The sequence below is a fragment of the Scyliorhinus canicula genome, chromosome 6 (assembly GCF_902713615.1).
Source record: "Scyliorhinus canicula chromosome 6, sScyCan1.1, whole genome shotgun sequence".
NCBI lineage: Eukaryota > Metazoa > Chordata > Chondrichthyes > Carcharhiniformes > Scyliorhinidae > Scyliorhinus > Scyliorhinus canicula.
The window spans coordinates 34,925,643-34,946,530 of NC_052151.1; the positions used below are offsets into that span (position 1 = coordinate 34,925,643).

General features: G+C 53.4%; 1 protein-coding gene across 3 annotated transcripts in view; it reads left to right on the forward strand.

The window, feature by feature from the left end:
* The window catches only part of LOC119967085 (tyrosine-protein kinase Fyn), a 316,569-nt gene that overhangs the window by 241,325 nt on the left and 54,356 nt on the right, over positions 1-20,888 (forward strand). For all 3 annotated transcript variants that reach the window (XM_038799145.1, XM_038799144.1, XM_038799143.1), the window contains exon 5: positions 1,179-1,277. In XM_038799145.1, coding sequence (XP_038655073.1) covers positions 1,179-1,277 — 99 coding nt within the window. The remainder of the gene's footprint in view (positions 1-1,178; positions 1,278-20,888) is intronic.

Genomic DNA, 20,888 nt, shown 5'->3' on the forward strand with positions numbered 1-20,888 from the left:
TGCCAACTCTGAACTGGTCTGGTTGTGACGAGAAGCTGCTCCCACAATCCCTCCAGTTTGATGGAACTCTCCGGCTTGGCTCAGGGAATCGGCCTCCTGTATAAGAGGTCATGTACAGGACAGGCTGGGTTGGGGCAGCAGTTTCCCTTAAAGGAAATTAGTTGGGTTCTTATGACAATCCATTTCACAGTCACATGTATGGGATGCTAGATTTAAAAAAAAAAAAAAATCTCAATTTAAATTCCCAAACTTCCACGGTGGGAATTTAATTTGCATTCTCTGGGTTGTTAAATTGTTTTTTGATTACCAAGATGGCCGACACATTATAGCAGCTCCTGTTCAAACGCTCTCCTGTAGAATTTCTGGCTGCCGTCACAACCCTTCTTTCCCCTCACCCCCACAAACACTTTAAACTGCTAAAGGCTCTTAATCCCAAAGCAATTCCCACATTTCTGCACCCAGGTGCATGTGCATCTGATTTGCTGCCAAGACTCCGAGAGGAATGCAGCGATTACCACATCAAAGGACTGATCCATGGGAGAGTCCTGGGGGTCAGGGGTTGAGGTGCAAGTTCATGGAACATTGTACCTCCATCGGCAGTGGGAAGTTTAGTTCTGGGTGCAGGTTTTCCTGTTGTGCTTTGCTGCCTCTGCCCTTCAACTGGACATAGGTTACTGAGGCCTTCAAAGTCACCGCGATCCAAATCGAGGGCCTCCAAAATTAAGCTGCGAACCTCAGGCGCCTTTTACAAGAACAAGTTTCTCGAGTAATTTATTTATTTTTTAAAAATAATAATTTGGAGGACCAATTCTCTTTTTTTCCACAATTAAGGGGCAATTTAGCGCGGTCAATCCACATTCTCTGCACATCTTTGGGTTGTGGGGGTGAGACCCACACAAACACGGGGAGAATGTGCAAACTCCACATGGTCAGTGACCCGGGGCCGGGATCAAACCCGGGTCCTCGGCGCCGTGAGGCAGCAGTGCTAACCACTGATCCTCGAGTAATTTAAGATGGAAGCAAGGTGAAGCCAAACGGATTTGAGGTCCACTGAGACATTGTTGTGTCATTGTGTTTCGGTTCACGTTGCGCTTTTGAAGAAAGAATCGCCGGCTGATGTTTTGCTGCAACTGATTTTTCAGCTTGTTTTATATGCTGACATTTCTATCTTTTTACAGAGAGGGAGACTGGTGGGAAGCCCGTTCTTTGCAGTCCGGAGGAACTGGATACATTCCTAGCAATTACGTGGCTCCAGTTGACTCCATCCAGGCAGAGGAGTAAGTTATACATTTTTGTTTTGTCCGGGGGGGGCGGAGGGGGTGGGGGGGGGGGGGGGGGGGGGATTAATTGGGGCTCTCCAGGAATAAAGTTTAGCATCCAGTGAGGAAACAAAAATCCTAGGGCCATTTAAATTTTTTTGTTGAACTGATGGATTGCTTTGGCCACTTCCTTAATTATGAAAATACTCGGGATGGGAAAAGGCTCTTCGGTCAGCCGGAAAGCCTCCGGGATTACATCCATTCAGAGTTGGGAATTCTAATTTTAATGGAGCTGAAGTGGTCTGACAGAAGGAAAAACGGTTATCGGTGATGTCCTCGCATTTTCTTTTCTTAAAGATAAAGGTCGGAATTCTTCAGCCGTTCCCATGGGTTTCCCGGCAGCGTGGGTTGGCTTCAATGGGATTTCCCATTGACAGCAGTGGGAACAGGGAATCCCGCCCCCAGTGAACGGCGTGCCGCCTCCTGTCGCTGAGAGATGTGTAGCTGGAAGCCCGGAGAATCCTGCCCAAAACCCTTTGTTTTTATTCACACTTCCCCTGTGTATATCTGAATGCTGCCATTCGTGCAATAAAGGTGAAGTGGCAAAAGCTTGAAATTACTCTTTAACAGTATTGGGGGCCCAGGATTTAAGTTTAAGGGATGTTTCTCTCTCCCTTGCTTTGATGTAAAAGTGAATGCCTCATGTAAAATAAGACGGGCGTGTTTAAGACCCTGCATCTTGCCAGTGACAGCTATATTATTTTTCAGTCTCATCTGACTGAGAAATGTACGGCTAATGGCCAGACCAGGTAAGGACGGCAGATTTCCTTCCCTAAAGGAGATTAGTGAACCAGATGGGTTTTTACGGCAATCAGCAATGGTGTCATGGTCATCATTTTAATACCAGATTTATAATTAGCTAAACTTCCCCCATCTGCCGAGATGGGATTCGAACCTGGGTATCCGGAGAATTACTCTGTGTCTCCGGATTACTAGTTCAGTGACAATACCACTACATCATCACGTTCCCACAAATTATATAATTGCATAAGCACATACATATAATTGCAGATGCATACACATGTAATTGCATGCACACGCTTATAATTGTGCGGGCATGTATATGTATATAAAATTGCACGCAGACACAAACATATATAGATATAATTGCGCGCATGCACACATTAAAAAAAAATTATTTACGGGATGTGGGTGTCGTTGGTTGGGCCAACATTTATTGCCCATCCCTAAATACAGGCGTGCACAAGTGCTCATATACATAATTGCACGCACGCTCACACATACATATATAACCGCACACATGTATATAATTGCGCACGCACACATGTATATAATTGCGCACGCACACATGTATATAATTGCGCAAACGTACGCACACATATATAATTGTGCACATGTATAATTCACACGCACCTATATTATTGAGCATATGCACAAGCACAGATATAATTGCGCACTTCCACACGCACATGTATAATTCACACGCATGTATAATTATGCACACACATGTATAATTGTGCACACGCAAATGTATAATTCACAAGCACATATATAATTGTGTATGTGCCCACATGCATATATAATTGCACATATACGTGTATATAATTACGCGCACACATATATATCATGCCGCATACACACGTGTGTGTGTATATATATATATATATATAATTACGCATGCGCACACACTTGTATATAATCACGCACATGCATATATATATAATTGTGCATCTGCACACTTGTGCTCACACACAAATGATTGCACATGCGCGCACACACAAACACACACATATAGAATTGTGCACATGCACACATTCATATATATAATTACACACAAGTGCACATTTGCATATATAATTGCCCACGTGAGCATACACATATAATTGAGCACATGTATATCTGTGTATGTTTGATTCATTACCTAGTTGTGCACCATTATTCAGTGCCGCTGGACTTTATAGCAATAGCTTCCCAGGTTATCCGACCCCTGAACAGTGCCGTGTCAGCTGACCTTACTCAGGGAAGTAGTAAGTTGCAATTGACCACAGGGTCACTCGACTAGAAAAGGCAGAATGTAGCCAAAGTTCCCAGTCTTCAGTGGTGCCCAGTGACTCCTGGCGATTTACTTGAGAAAACCCTGATAGACACTTTTAGGTACAAAGGAGGCATGGCCACCACTCTGGAGCTTAAAGGGGAAATATATATTTGGTAGATCAGAATATTAAAGGATGCAGGGAATTTGGATTAAAAATCACAACCTGCAATCGGCACCCGTTCCTCCTGTCGTACAAAATTAATAATAATAATCTTTATTGTCACAAGTAGGCTTACATTAACACTGGAATGAAGTTACTGTGAAAAGCCCCTAGTCGCCACGCTCTGGCGCCTGTTCGGGTACACAGAGGGAGAATTCAGAATGTCCAATTCAACTAATAAGCACGTCGTTCGGGACTTGTGGGAGGAAACCGGAGCACCCGGAGGAAATTCCCGCAGACACAGGGAGAACGTGCAGACTCCACACAGACAGTGACCCAAGCCGGGAATCGAATCTGGGACCCCGGTGCTGTGAAGCCACAGTGCTGACCACTGTGCTACCGTGCATTCTTTGAAATTTGCTTTGTCCTGATGAGTGCAAGATGAAAAGGTTTGACAATATTCAAGTTCTGCGATGCCCAGCAACTGATTTTCAAAACAACGAAAGGAAAAGCCCAATATTGCTCTGGAAGGGTCGAATACCTCAGTTGACTGAGTGAGGTGCAGGAGTTGTGTAACTGCTAAGATGACCATACGTGACCATTCTCCATCGCCTAACCGTTGTCTCCAGTGGATGTTTTTTATTTTAGCAATGATCTTGTTAGGTCACTGTTCATAATTCCAAGACAACATTTGTAATGTGCAAATTATAATATTTGTAATGGATAGCAACAAGGAATCCTGGCCATTATTGACTGAGGATTGTATTAAATCCGGAGAAACAGCTGCTTGTGACTGGGATGCTTTTGTAGACTTTGCTGTACGGCTTTCAAATGTTGACTAAAGGATCCGCTCTCCAGAGATTGAAATCATTGAATAAAAGATCCCCTCATGAAGATGGGAACGCCTGGACTGACCACACCAACAAAGCACTGCCCCCTGGAACTCTTACCCTGCCATAGGGCGGTGCCAGCTGGCAGCGATGTGAAGGCACCGGAGCCAGCACCGGGGAGATTCACCGGGCCGGAGCCAGCACCGGGGAGATTCACCAGGCCGGAGCCAGCACCGGGGAGATTCACCGGACCGGAGCCAGCACCGGGGTGATTCACCGGGCCGGAGCCAGCACCGGGGAGATTCACCGGACTGGAGCCAGCACCGGGGAGATTCACCGGGCCGGAGCCAGCACCGGGGAGATTCACCGGAGTCAGCACCGGGGAGATTCACCGGACTGGAGCCAGGACCGGGGAGATTCACCGGACCGGAGCCAGCACCGGGGAGATTCACCGGAGCCAGCACCGGGGAGATTCACCGGAGCCAGCACCGGGGAGATTCACCGGGCCGGAGCCAGCACCGGGGAGATTCACCGGACCGGAGCCAGCACCGGGGAGATTCACCGGAGCCAGCACCGGGGAGATTCACCGGACCGGAGCCAGCACCGGGGAGATTCACCGGACCCGAGCCAGCACCGGGGAGATTCACCGGAGCCAGCACCGGGGAGATTCACCGGACCGGAGCCAGCACCGGGGAGATTCACCGGAGCCAGCACCGGGGAGATTCACCGGGCCGGAGCCAGCACCGGGGAGATTCACCGGACCGGAGCCAGCACCGGGGAGATTCACCGGAGCCAGCACCGGGGAGATTCACCGGACCGGAGCCAGCACCGGGGAGATTCACCGGAGCCAGCACCGGGGAGATTCACCGGACCGGAGCCAGCACCGGGGAGATTCACCGGACCGGAGCCAGCACCGGGGAGATTCACCGGACCGGAGCCAGCACCGGGGAGATTCACCGGAGCCAGCACCGGGGAGATTCACCGGACCGGAGCCAGCACCGGGGAGATTCACCGGACCGGAGCCAGCACCGGGGAGATTCACCGGACCGGAGCCAGCACCGGGGAGATTCACCGGACCGGAGCCAGCACCGGGGAGATTCACCGGAGCCAGCACCGGGGAGATTCACCGGACTGGAGCCAGCACCGGGGAGATTCACCGGACCGGAGCCAGCACCGGGGAGATTCACCGGGCCGGAGCCAGCACCGGGGAGATTCACCGGGCCGGAGCCAGCACCGGGGAGATTCACCGGACCGGAGCCAGCACCGGGGAGATTCACCGGACCGGAGCCAGCACCGGGGAGATTCACCGGAGCCAGCACCGGGGAGATTCACCGGACTGGAGCCAGCACCGGGGAGATTCACCGGACCGGAGCCAGCACCGGGGAGATTCACCGGGCCGGAGCCAGCACCGGGGAGATTCACCGGGCCGGAGCCAGCACCGGGGAGATTCACCGGGCCGGAGCCAGCACCGGGGAGATTCACCGGACCGGAGCCAGCACCGGGGAGATTCACCGGGCCGGAGCCAGCACCGGGGAGATTCACCGGACCGGAGCCAGCACCGGGGAGATTCACCGGACCGGAGCCAGCACCGGGGAGATTCACCGGGCCGGAGCCAGCACCGGGGAGATTCACCGGGCCGGAGCCAGCACCAGGGAGATTCACCGGAGCCAGCACCGGGGAGATTCACCGGACCGGAGCCAGCACCGGGGAGATTCACCGGACCGGAGCCAGCACCGGGGAGATTCACCGGAGCCAGCACCGGGGAGATTCACCGGGCCGGAGCCAGCACCGGGGAGATTCACCGGACTGGAGCCAGCACCGAGGAGATTCACCGGGCCGGAGCCAGCACCGGGGAGATTCACCGGGCCGGAGCCAGCACCGGGGAGATTCACCGGACTGGAGCCAGGACCGGGGAGATTCACCGGACCGGAGCCAGCACCGGGGAGATTCACCGGAGCCAGCACCGGGGAGATTCACCGGACCGGAGCCAGCACCGGGGAGATTCACCGGAGCCAGCACCGGGGAGATTCACCGGACCGGAGCCAGCACCGGGGAGATTCACCGGAGCCAGCACCGGGGAGATTCACCGGACCGGAGCCAGCACCGGGGAGATTCACCGGACCGGAGCCAGCACCGGGGAGATTCACCGGACCGGAGCCAGCACCGGGGAGATTCACCGGAGCCAGCACCGGGGAGATTCACCGGACCGGAGCCAGCACCGGGGAGATTCACCGGACCGGAGCCAGCACCGGGGAGATTCACCGGGCCGGAGCCAGCACCGGGGAGATTCACCGGACCGGAGCCAGCACCGGGGAGATTCACCGGGCCGGAGCCAGCACCGGGGAGATTCACCGGACCGGAGCCAGCACCGGGGAGATTCACCGGGCCGGAGCCAGCACCGGGGAGATTCACCGGGCCGGAGCCAGCACCGAGGAGATTCACCGGACCGGAGCCAGCACCGGGGAGATTCACCGGACCGGAGCCAGCACCGGGGAGATTCACCGGGCCGGAGCCAGCACCGGGGAGATTCACCGGACCGGAGCCAGCACCGGGGAGATTCACCGGACTGGAGCCAGCACCGGGGAGATTCACCGGGCCGAAGCCAGCACCGGGAAGATTCACCGGGCCGGAGACAGCACCGGGGAGATTCACCGGACCGGAGCCAGCACCGGGGAGATTCACTGGAGCCAGCACCGGGGAGATTCACCGGGCTGGAGCCAGCACCGGGGAGATTCACCGGACCGGAGCCAGCACCGGGGAGATTCACCGGACCGGAGCCAGCACCGGGGAGATTCACCGGGCTGGAGCCAGCACCGGGGAGATTCACCGGACCGGAGCCAGCACCGGGGAGATTCACCGGACCGGAGCCAGCACCGGGGAGATTCACCGGGCCGGAGCCAGCACCGGGGAGATTCACCGGGCCGGAGCCAGCACCGGGAAGATTCACCGGAGCCAGCACCGGGGAGATTCACCGGAGCCAGCACCGGGGAGATTCACCGGACCGGAGCCAGCACCGGGGAGATTCACCGGACTGGAGCCAGCACCGGGGAGATTCACCGGACCGGAGCCAGCACCGGGGAGAATCACCGGGCCGGAGCCAGCACCGGGAAGATTCACCGGAGCCAGCACCGGGGAGATTCACCGGAGCCAGCACCGGGGAGATTCACCGGACCGGAGCCAGCACCGGGGAGATTCACCGGACCGGAGCCAGCACCGGGGAGATTCACCGGACTGGAGCCAGCACCGGGGAGATTCACCGGACCGGAGAGAGCACCGGGGAGATTCACCAGGCCGGAGACAGCACCGGGGAGATTCACCGGACTGGAGCCAGCACCGGGGAGATTCACCGGACTGGAGCCAGCACCGGGGAGATTCACCGGGCCGAAGCCAGCACCGGGGAGATTCACCGGACTGGAGCCAGCACCGGGGAGATTCACCGGACCGGAGCCAGCACCGGGGAGATTCACCGGGCCGGAGCCAGCACCGGGGAGATTCACCGGGCCGGAGCCAGCACCGGGGAGATTCACCGGGCCGGAGCCAGCACCGGGGAGATTCACCGGGCCGGAGCCAGCACCGGGGAGATTCACCGGACCGGAGCCAGCACCGGGGAGATTCACCGGACCGGAGCCAGCACCGGGGAGATTCACCGGGCCGGAGCCAGCACCGGGGAGATTCACCAGGCCGGAGCCAGCACCGGGGAGATTCACCGGACCGGAGCCAGCACCGGGGAGATTCACCGGAGCCAGCACCGGGGAGATTCACCAGGCCGGAGCCAGCACCGGGGAGATTCACCGGAGCCAGCACCGGGGAGATTCACCGGGCCGGAGCCAGCACCGGGGAGATTCACCGGACCGGAGCCAGCACCGGGGAGATTCACCGGACCGGAGCCAGCACCGGGGAGATTCACCGGGCCGGAGCCAGCACCGGGGAGATTCACCGGGCCGGAGCCAGCACCGGGAAGATTCACCGGAGCCAGCACCGGGGAGATTCACCGGAGCCAGCACCGGGGAGATTCACCGGACTGGAGCCAGCACCGGGGAGATTCACCGGACTGGAGAGAGCACCGGGGAGATTCACCGGGCCGGAGCCAGCACAGAGGAGATTCACCGGACCGGAGAGAGCACAGGGGAGATTCACCGGACCGGAGAGAGCACCGGGGAGATTCACCGGGCCGAAGCCAGCACAGAGGAGATTCACCGGACCGGAGAGAGCACAGGGGAGATTCACCGGACCGGAGAGAGCACAGGGGAGATTCACCGGACCGGAGAGAGCACAGGAGAGATTCACCGGACTGGAGAGAGCACAGGGGAGATTCACCGGACTGGAGCCAGCACCGGGGAGATTCACCGGACTGGAGAGAGCACCGGGGAGATTCACCGGACCGGAGCCAGGACCGGGGAGATTCACCGGACTGGAGCCAGCACCGGGGAGATTCACCGGACCGGAGCCAGCACCGGGGAGAATCACCGGGCCGGAGCCAGCACCGGGGAGATTCACCGGAGCCAGCACCGGGGAGATTCACCGGGCCGGAGCCAGCACCGGGGAGATTCACCGGGCCGAAGCCAGCACAGAGGAGATTCACCGGGCCCGAGCCAGCACAGAGGAGATTCACCGGACCGGAGAGAGCACAGGGGAGATTCACCGGACCGGAGAGAGCACAGGGTAGATTCACCGGACCGGAGAGAGCACAGGGGAGATTCACCGGTCCGGAGAGAGCACAGGAGAGATTCACCGGACTGGAGAGAGCTCAGGGGAGATTCACCGGACTGGAGAGAGCACAGGAGAGATTCACCAGACTGGAGAGAGCACAGGGGAGATTCACCGGATTGGAGAGAGCACAGGGGAGATTCACCGGATTGGAGAGAGCACAGGGGAGATTCACCGGACTGGAGAGAGCACAGGGGAGATTCACTGGACTGGAGAGAGCACAGGAGAGATTCACCGGACTGGAGAGAGCACAGGGGAGATTCACCGGACTGGAGAGAGCACAGGAGAGATTCACCGGACTGGAGAGAGTACAGGAGAGATTCACCGGACTGGAGAGAGCACAGGGGAGATTCACCGGACTGGAGAGAGCACAGGAGAGATTCACCGGACTGGAGAGAGCACAGGGGAGATTCACCGGACCGGAGCCAGCACCGGGGAGATTCACCGGACTGGAGAGAGTACGGGGGAGATTCACCGGACTGGAGAGAGCACAGGGGAGATTCACCGGACTGGAGAGAGCACAGGAGAGATTCACCGGACTGGAGAGAGCACAGGAGAGATTCACCGGACTGGAGAGAGCACAGGGGAGATTCACCGGACTGGAGAGAGCACAGGAGAGATTCACCGGACTGGAGAGAGCACAGGGGAGATTCACCGGACTGGAGAGAGCACAGGGGAGATTCACCGGACTGGAGAGAGCACAGGAGAGATTCACCGGACTGGAGAGAGCACAGGGGAGATTCACCGGACTGGAGAGAGTACAGGGGAGATTCACCGGACTGGAGAGAGCACAGGGGAGATTCACCGGACTGGAGAGAGGAGAGGAGAGATTCACAAGGATGGTTTCAGGGATAAGTAACTGTAGCTATGAGGATAGATTTGAGAGGTTGGGAGAAAGGAAGGTGGTGGAGACAGGTTTGATTGAGGTGTTCATAAAACAATTGGATTGCTACTTAGAAAGCAATGTGTACGGGTGCGGGAATCAGGCAGGCGTGTGGGACTAGATAGGAAGTTCTTTCAGTGATCGAGTGCAGACTCGATGGGGCAAATGACCAGCTGCACGATTCTTTGATTCAGTGATAACTGAATCTATATCCAAGACTCAGGAACAAACAGCAAGCCCTTGCTGTTGTATTTCATGTCTACCTTGTTCCAGCGTGTGATCTGACTTTTACTTGTACCACTCTCGATAGATGTGATACAAGCTGGGCACTGTTTTACAAGTTTCTAAGCACTAAACACTAGTGAACAAGTTTCATTCTGGGAAAAAAACAGTCAGGTGGAAAATAGAGACTCCAGAGTTACAGTATTTCTAAACTTTCACCTCCTGTTTTAGTGATGTTGGCCAAGAAATAAACATTGACCAGGTTTGTGGGCTTGTGGCTACTGCTGGTGAGGCTAGCATTTGTTACCCATCCCTAATTGCCCTTGCCGGTGTTTGCTTTCTAAGTAGTGCCATTCTCCTGACGGGGATAGGGTGGAAGTGTGGGCTTAAGTGGGTCGGTGCAGACTCGATGGGCCAAATGGCCTCCTTCTGCACTGTATGTCCTATGTTCCTTCCACCCGAGTGTGGTTGGGGCCTTGGTTTAAAGCCTCATTCCTTTGATACCAACTACGCGGGATGTCTGAATTGAATGGAGTGACTTGATTTATTGATCTACTTCAGACCCTTGGGAGCGATTTGTTAGGCAGGGTCCCTGATCCCTGATCCCTGCCCACGTTGTGTCAGTAATCTCACACAATGGTGTCCTGAATGATGGGGGGGACGTCCCTAAACTCTGAACCCGGTAACTCCAGGCCCTTCAATAGCTGGTAAGAAACTAAGGGGCCGGATATTCTTCTCCCTCCGCACCGTGTTCTGCAACGTTGGATGCCGGCTCGCCAGTGGCCGGCTGAGGGATCTTCTGGTCCGGCTGTTGTCAATGGGATTTCCCGTTGACCGTACCCTTCACCGCATGGAAATCTGTGGCAGGATGCGCCATCGGTGAGGCGGTAAGATCCCGTCAACGGGAACGGCCAGGAAATCCCAGCCAATATTAGCAGCAGCTGCTGCCGTGACTTTGTGCACTTGTGCCCACAGATCTCGTAACGTCAAATCCATCGTCTGAGAGTGTCGCAGCTCTGCCTCATGCCTATGTTTTTATTTAAACATTTAACATTCGGCAGTGAACGTTAGCTGTTAGCACTTTGCCATCTGTCTGCACATTTAACAGCCCGATTCAGCTCCAAGAGCCTCTCGTTTAGCCCCATGAAGGTCCCATGACAGGCAGAACAGTTGATTTGCGTCTGCATCACTGACTACACACTCCTGTGATGGTGTATCTCTGAATAACACTTGTCCTTGTCTCCTGGGAGTTTCCGCCTCTTAAGTGGCTAACTTGTTGGCAGCACATTCAGACAAGGCATCCCTTGTGCAACGTGTCCCATGACCTGCAGAGGGGATAATGGCCGAGCTTTGACACAATGTTGTCTGTACTCTGAAATTCGGTACCATCGTAAAGCACACTCCCAATCCTGCTGAGTTTAGAATACGGGCTGACTTCGGATGTCAGTAAGTTAATACTGTATTTGCTGCAAGCATTGCCCCTTAATGTCGAGAGGAAGGTTTTGCCTTTTAAGATTTAAGCATTGCAGTTTTTCCTGGCAGGGTGAGGCGGTGCCTTTAGTAGCAGAGACACAGTGGGCGAGGGAATGCTAATTTACAAACTAGAGTATCCTGGAATTCGGATTAAATGAGCGTCTGTTTAAAAGTGCCTTTAACTTACCATGGTAAATAAGGGCAGAACTTCCCCCTTGTAGAGGGTTATGATCATCTCTGACAGCGTTTTTGTCTTGCCCCGTACTCTTTGAGAGCGTCCTTTGAATTGAAACAGTGAAAGCTTTGATCCATTTTTGGGAGGGACTGGTTCACCAAAGGGTGACTGAACCTGACATTGAAGAGAAAGTGAGTCGACACACATGGCTGAAGATGGAGCACTACAGAATCACTGGCCGTGTCTCTCCTGATTAATGCAACATGTGCATTTATTCAGGTGAAAGAGTTTCCTGCAGCCACGAGTGACGGGCTGTGAATGCTCGATTTAAATAAGAACAATTTAAAAGGGACAAATAACACTGTGCAAAACAACCTCTTGATGTTATTGTTCATTTGCAATTCTTTGTAATCGTCTCTTCAGACCATAAGGCTCGGGAGCAGATGTAGGCCATTTGGCCCATCGAGTCTGCCCTGCCAGCCAACAAAGTAGGGAATTTAAATTGATGGGCAGCTGGTCACGCCGGAGAGAAATCCGGTCTTACGCCGGCGCACGGATTTGCTGGCGATGAGGGTTGCTGTCAATGGAAATTCCAGTTGACAATGGCAGGACTGGTAGATCCTTCTGTTGGGACGCCTCCCCTTCCGAAAATCTCACGGCGGGGTAGTGGGTAAATCTCACCCACTGTTTTCTTACTTTAAACTACCTGCCAAACCAAGCAGTATTAATTCAAACTTCACAATTGTTCAATAGGTTGTAAAATGAGTATACACAAAGGGTGGTGGCATTGATGGAGTGGAAGCCAGTGTAGTTCAGGGGCCGGTTTAGCTCAGTGCATTAGACTGCTGATTCCGTGATGCAGAATGAGGTCGGCAGCGCAGGTTCAATCCCTGTACCGGCTGAGGTTATTCATGAAGGCCCCGGCCTTCTTAATCTCGCCCCTGGCCTGAGGTGTGGTGATCCTCAGGTTAAATCACCGCCAGTCAGAGCAGCATGATGGCACAGTGGTTATCACTTCGGCCTCACAGCGCCAAAGTCACAGGTTCGATACAGGCTCTTGGTCACTGTCTGTGTGGAGTTTGCCCATTCTCCCCGTGTCTGTGTGGGTTACGCCCCCACAACCCAAAGCTGTGCAGGGTAGGTGGATTGGTCACGATAAATTGCCCCTTAATTAGAAAAAATTATTTGGGTACTCTAAATTTAATTTTAAAAAACAGCACCGGTCAGCTCTCTCCCTCAAAGGGGAAAGCAGTCTATGGTCATCTGGTACCATGGCGACTTTACTTGCATAGTTTAGTGAGGAAGAGTGCGATGGGCATTTGTGTTTCAGCATAAGATGGGCTGAGCTTTGCAAATAAATCTTGAGGTATGGCCTTAATGAAGCTCTTCCTTCATTCTCGCTCTCTGTAAAATATGATGGCCATGGGCAGACTTTCCCACCTCCATTAACCTGAGCCGCCTTTGGTAACTGTGATAAATGTTAACTAAAACCCAAGTGGACTGAAGATTATTAATTCAGTTTAAATTGCTGCATCATTATCGTTGGTTTCCAATTCATCACTGCGAAGCAATTTTTGTTTTCCCTGGTATGTCTCCCCTTTGTCCATGTCTGCAGAAGTAACGTTACACGTTCCCCAAGTCACCTATAAACCTTGCGGATTCGAGAAATAAGAGATCAGGAGACGTGACCTCCAGCCTAAATTTTAATCGCAGCCTGCCTTCTGCGGAACATATTGGCAAGACGTTATGGCTGCACTTTAAAGTGGCTGACTTCAATCCCCGCATCCTGAATCGCAAGGGTTCTGCTGTTGCCATGGCAACCCGGAGGTCCCAGCTACCTAGGCCTCCATCTTTTGTCCTGCTGTTTGTTAATAATAATAATAATAATAATAATAGCTTATTGTCACAAGTAGACTTCAATGAAGTTACTGTGAAAAGCCCAGAGTCGCCACATTCCGGCGCCTGTTCGGGGAGGCTGGTTCATAGAATTTACAGTGCAGAAGGAGGCCATTCGGCCCATCGAGTCTGCACCGGCTCTTGGAAAGAGCACCCTACCCAAGGTCAACACCTCCACCCTATCCCAATAACCCAGTAGCCCCACCCAACACTAAGGGCAATTTTGGACACTAAGGGCAATTTATCATGGCCAATCCACCTAAACTGCACATCTTTGGACTGTGGGAGGAAACCGGAGCACCCGGAGGAAACCCACGCACACACGGGGAGGATGTGCAGACTTCGCACAGACAGTGGCCCAAGCCGGAATCAAACCTGGGACCCGGGAGCTGTGAAGCCATTGTGCTATCCACAATGCTACCGTGCTGCCCACGGGAATTGAACCTGCGCTGCTGGCCTTGTTCTGCATTGTAACCCAGCTATTTAGCCCACTGCTAAACCACAGCATAGGGCGGCATTGCTGAACAGTGGTTAGCACTGCTGCCTCACGGCGCCGAGGACTCGGGTTTGATCACGGTCCCGGGTCACTGTCCGTGTGGAGTTTGCACATTCTCCCCTTGCCTGCGTGGGTCTCGCCCCCACAACCCAATACGATGTGCAGGGAAGGTGGATTGAACACACTAAATTGCTCCTTAACTGGAAAAAGAAGAATTAGGTACTCTAAATTTATTTTTAAAATAATTGTGGAATTATAAATTGCGTTCAAAACGGCTGGTGCTTTCACAATCTGTGATAAGCATTGTATCGGAGGCATACCATCCCCATAAAGGTGGCCACAAGTTCAGGGAAAATGAATTTCCACCGAGAGATTCCACCAATTCCCCTTGTTTTTTATTCGCCCTTTGAAAAGAAGCAAGGGCACGTCTCGGTACATTTAGAAAGATTTTGAATGATTTTTAATTTGGCAAGGAACTCTGCACTGTAACGCACGCTAACTAGTTTTATCAATTGTTTTTTGATTGGCTGTATTGATCAGATTTTACCAAGTAACCACCTTCCACTTGAACCTTACACTGAAATGAAGTTTTCGATATTCCAATTATGCTGGTTCATGGCAGAGTTTGTACTAACGGTCGCCTCATTGGCGACTGAGGTTCTGCTGGAGTGCCAAATTTTCCATTCTCGCTTAGAGTGGGTCAGTCATGATGGATAATACAATTGCTTCACAGCTCCAGGGTCCCAGGTTCGATTCCCGGCTTGGGTCACTGCGGAGTCTGCACATCCTCCCCGTGTCTGCGTGGGTTTCCTCCGGGTGCTCCGGTTTCCTCCCACAGTCCAAAGATATACAGGTTGGGTGGATTGGCCATGATAAATTGCCCTTGGTGTCCAAAATTGCCCTTAGTGTTGGGTGGGGTTACTGGGTTATGGGGATGGGGTGGAGGTGTTGACCTTGGGTAGGGTGCTCTTTCCAAGAGCTGGTGCAAACTCGATGGGCCGAATGGCCTCCTTCTGCACTGTAAATTCTATGATAATCTATGATAGCCATAGACGAGATCGGAGAATCCCACCCGGTGTTTATTATCGAAGCAGAAACTCTGCCCCTTTTTTGTTCACAGTTACTTGATCTTACGAAGAAAATAATAAACTCTCAAATTTTTTTTTTTGAAGAAAGCAATTATATGGCTGACTGAAAGGTGCTAGACTTGAGCTCCCTCTCTGTTAGGCTGTTGTGCTGAGGCAGATGTCAGGAAGAACTTTGTTCAAACCATAGCTGTTTAGAATGCAAAGTGAGTCCATTCAGCCCATCATGCCTCTCCCAGCTAGCTCTGTGTTGGAGCCATCAATTTTATCGAAGATCCCGTTGGCTCCCGACAGCCCTGCATCTTCCTCTGCTTCAAATATCTATCCAGTTTTCCCCTGTAGGGTGCATGGTCTCTGCTGCTACCATTCCTGAAATGCCTCCTTCTTGTAAAGCTCTCCTTGAACCTCCCTCTGACCAAGCTAGCGGTCAGCTGTTCCTGTACGCCCTGATGTGGTCCTGTATGAGCCATGATCGAATGGCGGAGCAGACCCGATGGGCCAAATGGCCCAATTCTGTTCCCATATCTTATGGTCAATGTAAGTGTTCAACTGAAGCCCTGTAACAATGCAGGCCATTGTATGGCAATGTATCCATGCTATACAAACGTTGCAGAAATACATTTTTCCTGACGTAGCACCCTTTGTGACAGTCTTAAATAAATGAGCCATCCCCCTAGTCACTAACTGTCTGAGAGGAGATAATCCTTCCCTATTCACTCAGCACCACTCATCGTTTTCAAAACCTTCAATGAAATTTAATCTGGACGTCTCTGCCCACTGGAAATAGTTTATTTTCATTCACAGGATGTGGGCGTCAATGACCAGGGCAGCATTTATTGCCCATCCTTAATTGCCCCCTGAGAAGGTGGTGGCGAGCTGCCGCCTTGAACCGCTGCAATCCATTTGGTGTAGGTACACCCACAGTGCTGTTAGGGAGGGAATTCCAGGACTTTGACTCAGCGACAGTGAAGGAACAGGAATATATTTCCCAAGTCGGGGTGCTGAGTGGCTTGGAGGGGAATTTGCGGCTGGTGGTGTTCCCATGTGTCTGCTGCCCTTGTCCCAGATGGCAGAGGTCGTGGGTTTGGAAGGTGTTGTGGAAGGAACCTTGCTGAGTCCTTGCAGTGCACCTTGTAGCTGGTCCACGCTGCTATTGCTGTGCATCAGGTTTGGAAAGCATGAATGTTTAACGTGGAAACGGTCCCAGTCTGAAGTCTCTGCTGAGAATGGGTGCGATTGTCCGGCCCCATTGTGCTCTCTCTCTCAAGTGTAACGAGGCCGATGAATAGCGGACGAGGCCAAAAATGAGATCCACGCCAGGCGCCAAACAGTTTACGATGCAACCGGCCCACTCCCCTAGGCAAAATCAGGATCTCGCCGTAGCGTGGGGAGAAAGCAATTCTCACCACTTCAGCCCCGTTTCCATACAATTAATGGGAGTGACCCCATATCCAATGGCCCCCTGTCATTCAGAGGCCCCTCAGCAAGTGGCCACGCTGGCACCGATTAGTACTCCTGTTGATAAAGGTGAACCTGGTGGAAGGGCTTCTGTGGGGAGCTGAGGAGGTGAGTAGCCATCTTTACTCACAGGCAAAGAGCCCGGGAGCACTGGGCTTGCTGTCCCCGTGCTCGGCGGATGGTGGGGGACTCTTGTCTGGGGGTTAGGGTCCTTCCACAGGGGTGGGGCCACCATGAGAGGGTGGAGGGTAGGTGCTGAGGGGGGACAACCTCTGTTTTGTGAAAACATTCAAATTATTCGTTCGGAATCATACCAACATCGTCCACACACTAACGGTCACTAATTAGGCTCTCTGTTCCTTTTGTTATCCACTTGGAGTGCTCTCGCTGTCTCTCGCTCTCTCTCTCTTTCTCTATCTATTTCTCTTGCACTCTCTCTCTCTCGCACTCTCTCTCTCTCGCACTCCCTCTCTCTCGCACTCCCTCTCTCTCTCGCACTCCCTCTCTCTCTCGCACTCTCTCTCTCTCACTCTCTCTCTCTCTCGCACTCTCTCTCTCGCACTCTCAATCTCAGTCTCATTCTCTCACACTCTTCGCGCTCTCTCTCGCTCTCACTCTCTCTCTCTCGCTCTCTCACACACACACAATTTACAGTGCAGAAGGAGGCCATTCGGCCCATTGAGGCTACACCCGCTCTTGGAAAGAGCACCCTATCCAAGGTCAACACCTTCACCCTATCCCCATAACCCAGTAACCCCATCCAACACCAAAGGCAACTTTGGACACTAAGGGCAATTTATCATGGCCAATCCACCTAACCTGCACATCTTTGGACTGTGGGAGGAAACCGGAGCACCCGGAAGAAACCCACGCACACAAGGCGAGGATGTGCAGACTCCGCACAGACAGTGACCCAAGCCGGAATCGAACCTGGGACCCTGGAGCTGTGAAGCATTTGTGCTATCCACAATGCTACCGTGCTGCCCGTGCTGCTCTCTCTCACTCTTTCTCTCTCTCTCTCTCTCTCTCAATCTCACTCTCTCTCTCACACTTCTCGCTCGCTCTCTCTCTCTCTCTCTGCGCACTCTCTCACTCCGGTCTCTCTCTCTCACGCTCTCTCTCTCTCTCGCGCTCTCTCTCTCTCGCGCGCTCTCGCTCTCTCTCTCGCTCGCACTCTCGCTCTCTCTCTCTGCGCTCTCTCTCTCTCTCTCTCCCTCTGCTCTCTCCCTCTGCTCTCTCCCTCTGCTCTCTCTCTCTGCTCTCTCTCTCTCGGTCTCGCACTCTCTCTTTCGCACTCTCTCTCTCGCACTCTCTCGCGCTCTCTCTCTCTCTCTCGCTCTCTCTCTCTCTCTCGCGCTCTCTCTCTCTCTCGCGCTCGCTCTCTCTCTCTCGCGCTCTCGCTCCCTCTCGCGCTCTCTATCTTGCGCTCTGGCTCTCGCGCTCTCTCTCTTGCGCTCTCTCTCTCTCGTGCTCTCTCTCTCTCTCGTGCTCTCTCTCTCTGCCCTCTCTCTCTCGCTCCCTCTCGCGCTCTCTCGCTCTCTCTCTCGCACTCTCGTTCTCTCTCTCTCTCGCGCTCCCGCTCTCGCTCTCTCCCTCGCACTCTCGCTCATGCTCTCGCTCTCTCTCTCTGAGCTCTCTCTGCGCTCTCTCTCTGCGATCTCTCTGCGCTCTCTCTCTGCGCTCTCTCTCTCTGCGCTCTCTCTCTCTGCGCTCTCTTTCTCTGCGCTCTCTCTGCGCTCTCTCTGCTCTCTCTCTCGCACTCTTTCTCTCGCGCTCTCTCGCGCTTCGCTCCCTCTCGCGCTCTCTCTCTTTTGCGCTCTGGCTCTCACGTTCTCTCTCGCGCGCTCTCTCTCGCGCGCTCTCTCTCGCGCTCTCTCTCTCGCGCTCTCTCTCTCTCTCTCTCTCTCGCGCGCTCTCTCTCTCTGCGCTCTCTCTCTCGCTACCTCTCGCTCTCTCTCACGCTCGATCTCTCTCTCTCGCTCCCTCTCGCTCTCTCTCTCTCTCGCACTCTGTGCGCACTCTCGCTCTCTCTCTCTCGCACTCTCTCTCTCGCACTCTGTGCGCGCTCTCTCTCTCTCTCTTGCACTCTCTCTCTCTCGGTCTCTCTCTCCCTCTCTGCGCTCGCTCTTTCTCTCGCTCCCTCTCTCGCTCCCTCTCTCTCTCGCACTCTCTCTCACTCTCGCGTTCTCTCTCACACTCTTCGCGCTCTTTCTTGCTCTCTCACAAGCTTCGTGCTCTCTCTCGCACTCTCGCTTACGCTCTGCACCCTCTCGCACTCTTCGTGATCTCTCTCTCGCACTCTTCACACACTCTCGCATTCTTCGTGCTGTCACGCTCTCTCTCTTGCACTCTTCACGCTCTCCGTGCTCTCTCTCGCGCGCTCTCTCTCGCGCGAGCTCTCTCTCTCGCGCGCTCTCTCTTACGCTGTCTAAGGAGCAGGCTGCCCGAACCTGTTCCGCCGTTCAATAAGCTCACAGCTGATCTGACTATAACCTCAGCCCTACATTTCTGTCTGCCCCCGATAACCTTTCACTCCCTTATTAATCAAGAATCTATCGGCCTTAAAAACATTCAAAGATTCTGCTTCCACTGCCTTTTGAGGAAGAGAGTTCCAGAGATTCACTTGAGAGAAGAAATTTCTTCTCATCTGTCTTAAATCAGCCTATTCCTTTAATAGAGACTTTTCACTACAATAAAGAACAAAGGAAAGTCCAGCACAGGAACAGACCCTTCGGCCCTCCAAGCCTGTGCTCCCATAATCATGGATAGCAGAGCAGCTCCACTGTTGGAGAAGGAAATCCTTGCAAATCTCTTTGAAGACCAGCTATGTACAGAGGGAGAGGGCAATGCACAACAATCCTGGGGACTTCGGAAAATCGGCGTCCCCTTCGTGGCTTGCAATTGGGAAAACTCTCATCAGATTTGTCCTGTGCATTCCGCTGAATTGAGAATGATACTCGTTCGATGTCCCGGGCTGTTTTCCCGATAGCCGGCATGCTTCCCTTGTGGGTTTTTGAAGTTCCACAACTGAACAGAGATAGTTTCCCTGCATTCAAAATATCCCCCCTCCCTACTGCTTTCTTGTATAATTCACAGCCTTTTGGAACACAGCTGTGAATCTATCCAAAAGTACACATGTTCGGGGCCTGCATCACAACGAGGTTTGAGGCATGGATGTGTTCCAGAGCTAACATTCCCACCTTGGTGCATGGAGCCATCTTGTGGACAGATTGTTCTCTCTTCCATCTCTCTGTTTTGTGTAAGAAAATCGATTCCAGGCGTTCTGCAGTTCTTAAATTCACTGCTAATTCAGTTATATGATAATTCAATATGTTGTTACTTTCTTGTGTTGTTTAATTTGCTTAATCGGGTGAGTGGATGATTCATCGAGGATTAATCCCCCAGAAAACATTGAATATCAGCCACACAGCCAAGTAACAACAAATTACCATGCACTGTTTTAAGACCAGATTGTCCTGGCAATATTCTAAAGTCAGCAGCAGCAATTAAAATGCAGAGGCCTCGGGCCTACCTGCTCTGGGATCATATCTCCCTTGAACCCTGGTTTTCTCTCAGTTAGGCCCAGACAAAGACATTCCAGCACAGCCTGTTTCTGGTGCTCTCCAATCTCCTTCCTGGTTCTCGGCCTTTTGGCTCGGATCAAGCATTGAGATTAGTTGTGATGCCTGTTCTCGTCAGCTTGGATCTAGTGGGCTGGATTCTCCGTTCCTGAGCCTACGTGCTGACGCCAACAGAGGACCCGTGAAGTTCCACGATGGAAAACTCGGCACCACACCCGCACCGATTCCGCCACCGATTTGGGGGGGGGGGCTACAACCCCCAAAACACGTGAAAAACGGTGGGGGAATTGCCAGGTCTTGATGGACACGCATAGAGCTCACAAGCTGCAGCTACGCGTGCGCTATACACCCCGCAAACTCGCACCGATCGTGCCCAAAAAGGTGGTGCCAGTTGTGCTAGCTGCGTACCTGTCCGCCTCGACCCCATTGCCCACTTCCTGGCCACCTCCAGCCCTGGCAGAAATCCCCCCCGGCCAGTGGCACGACTGTCGACGAAGTATGGCGGTTCTAGACACTGTCCGTGCTCCGTCTCTCTCTCTCTCTCCGCAGCCTCCACGCCAGGTTCATGACTATACAGGCCACACGTGGACCCCGCCGCCAGGAACTT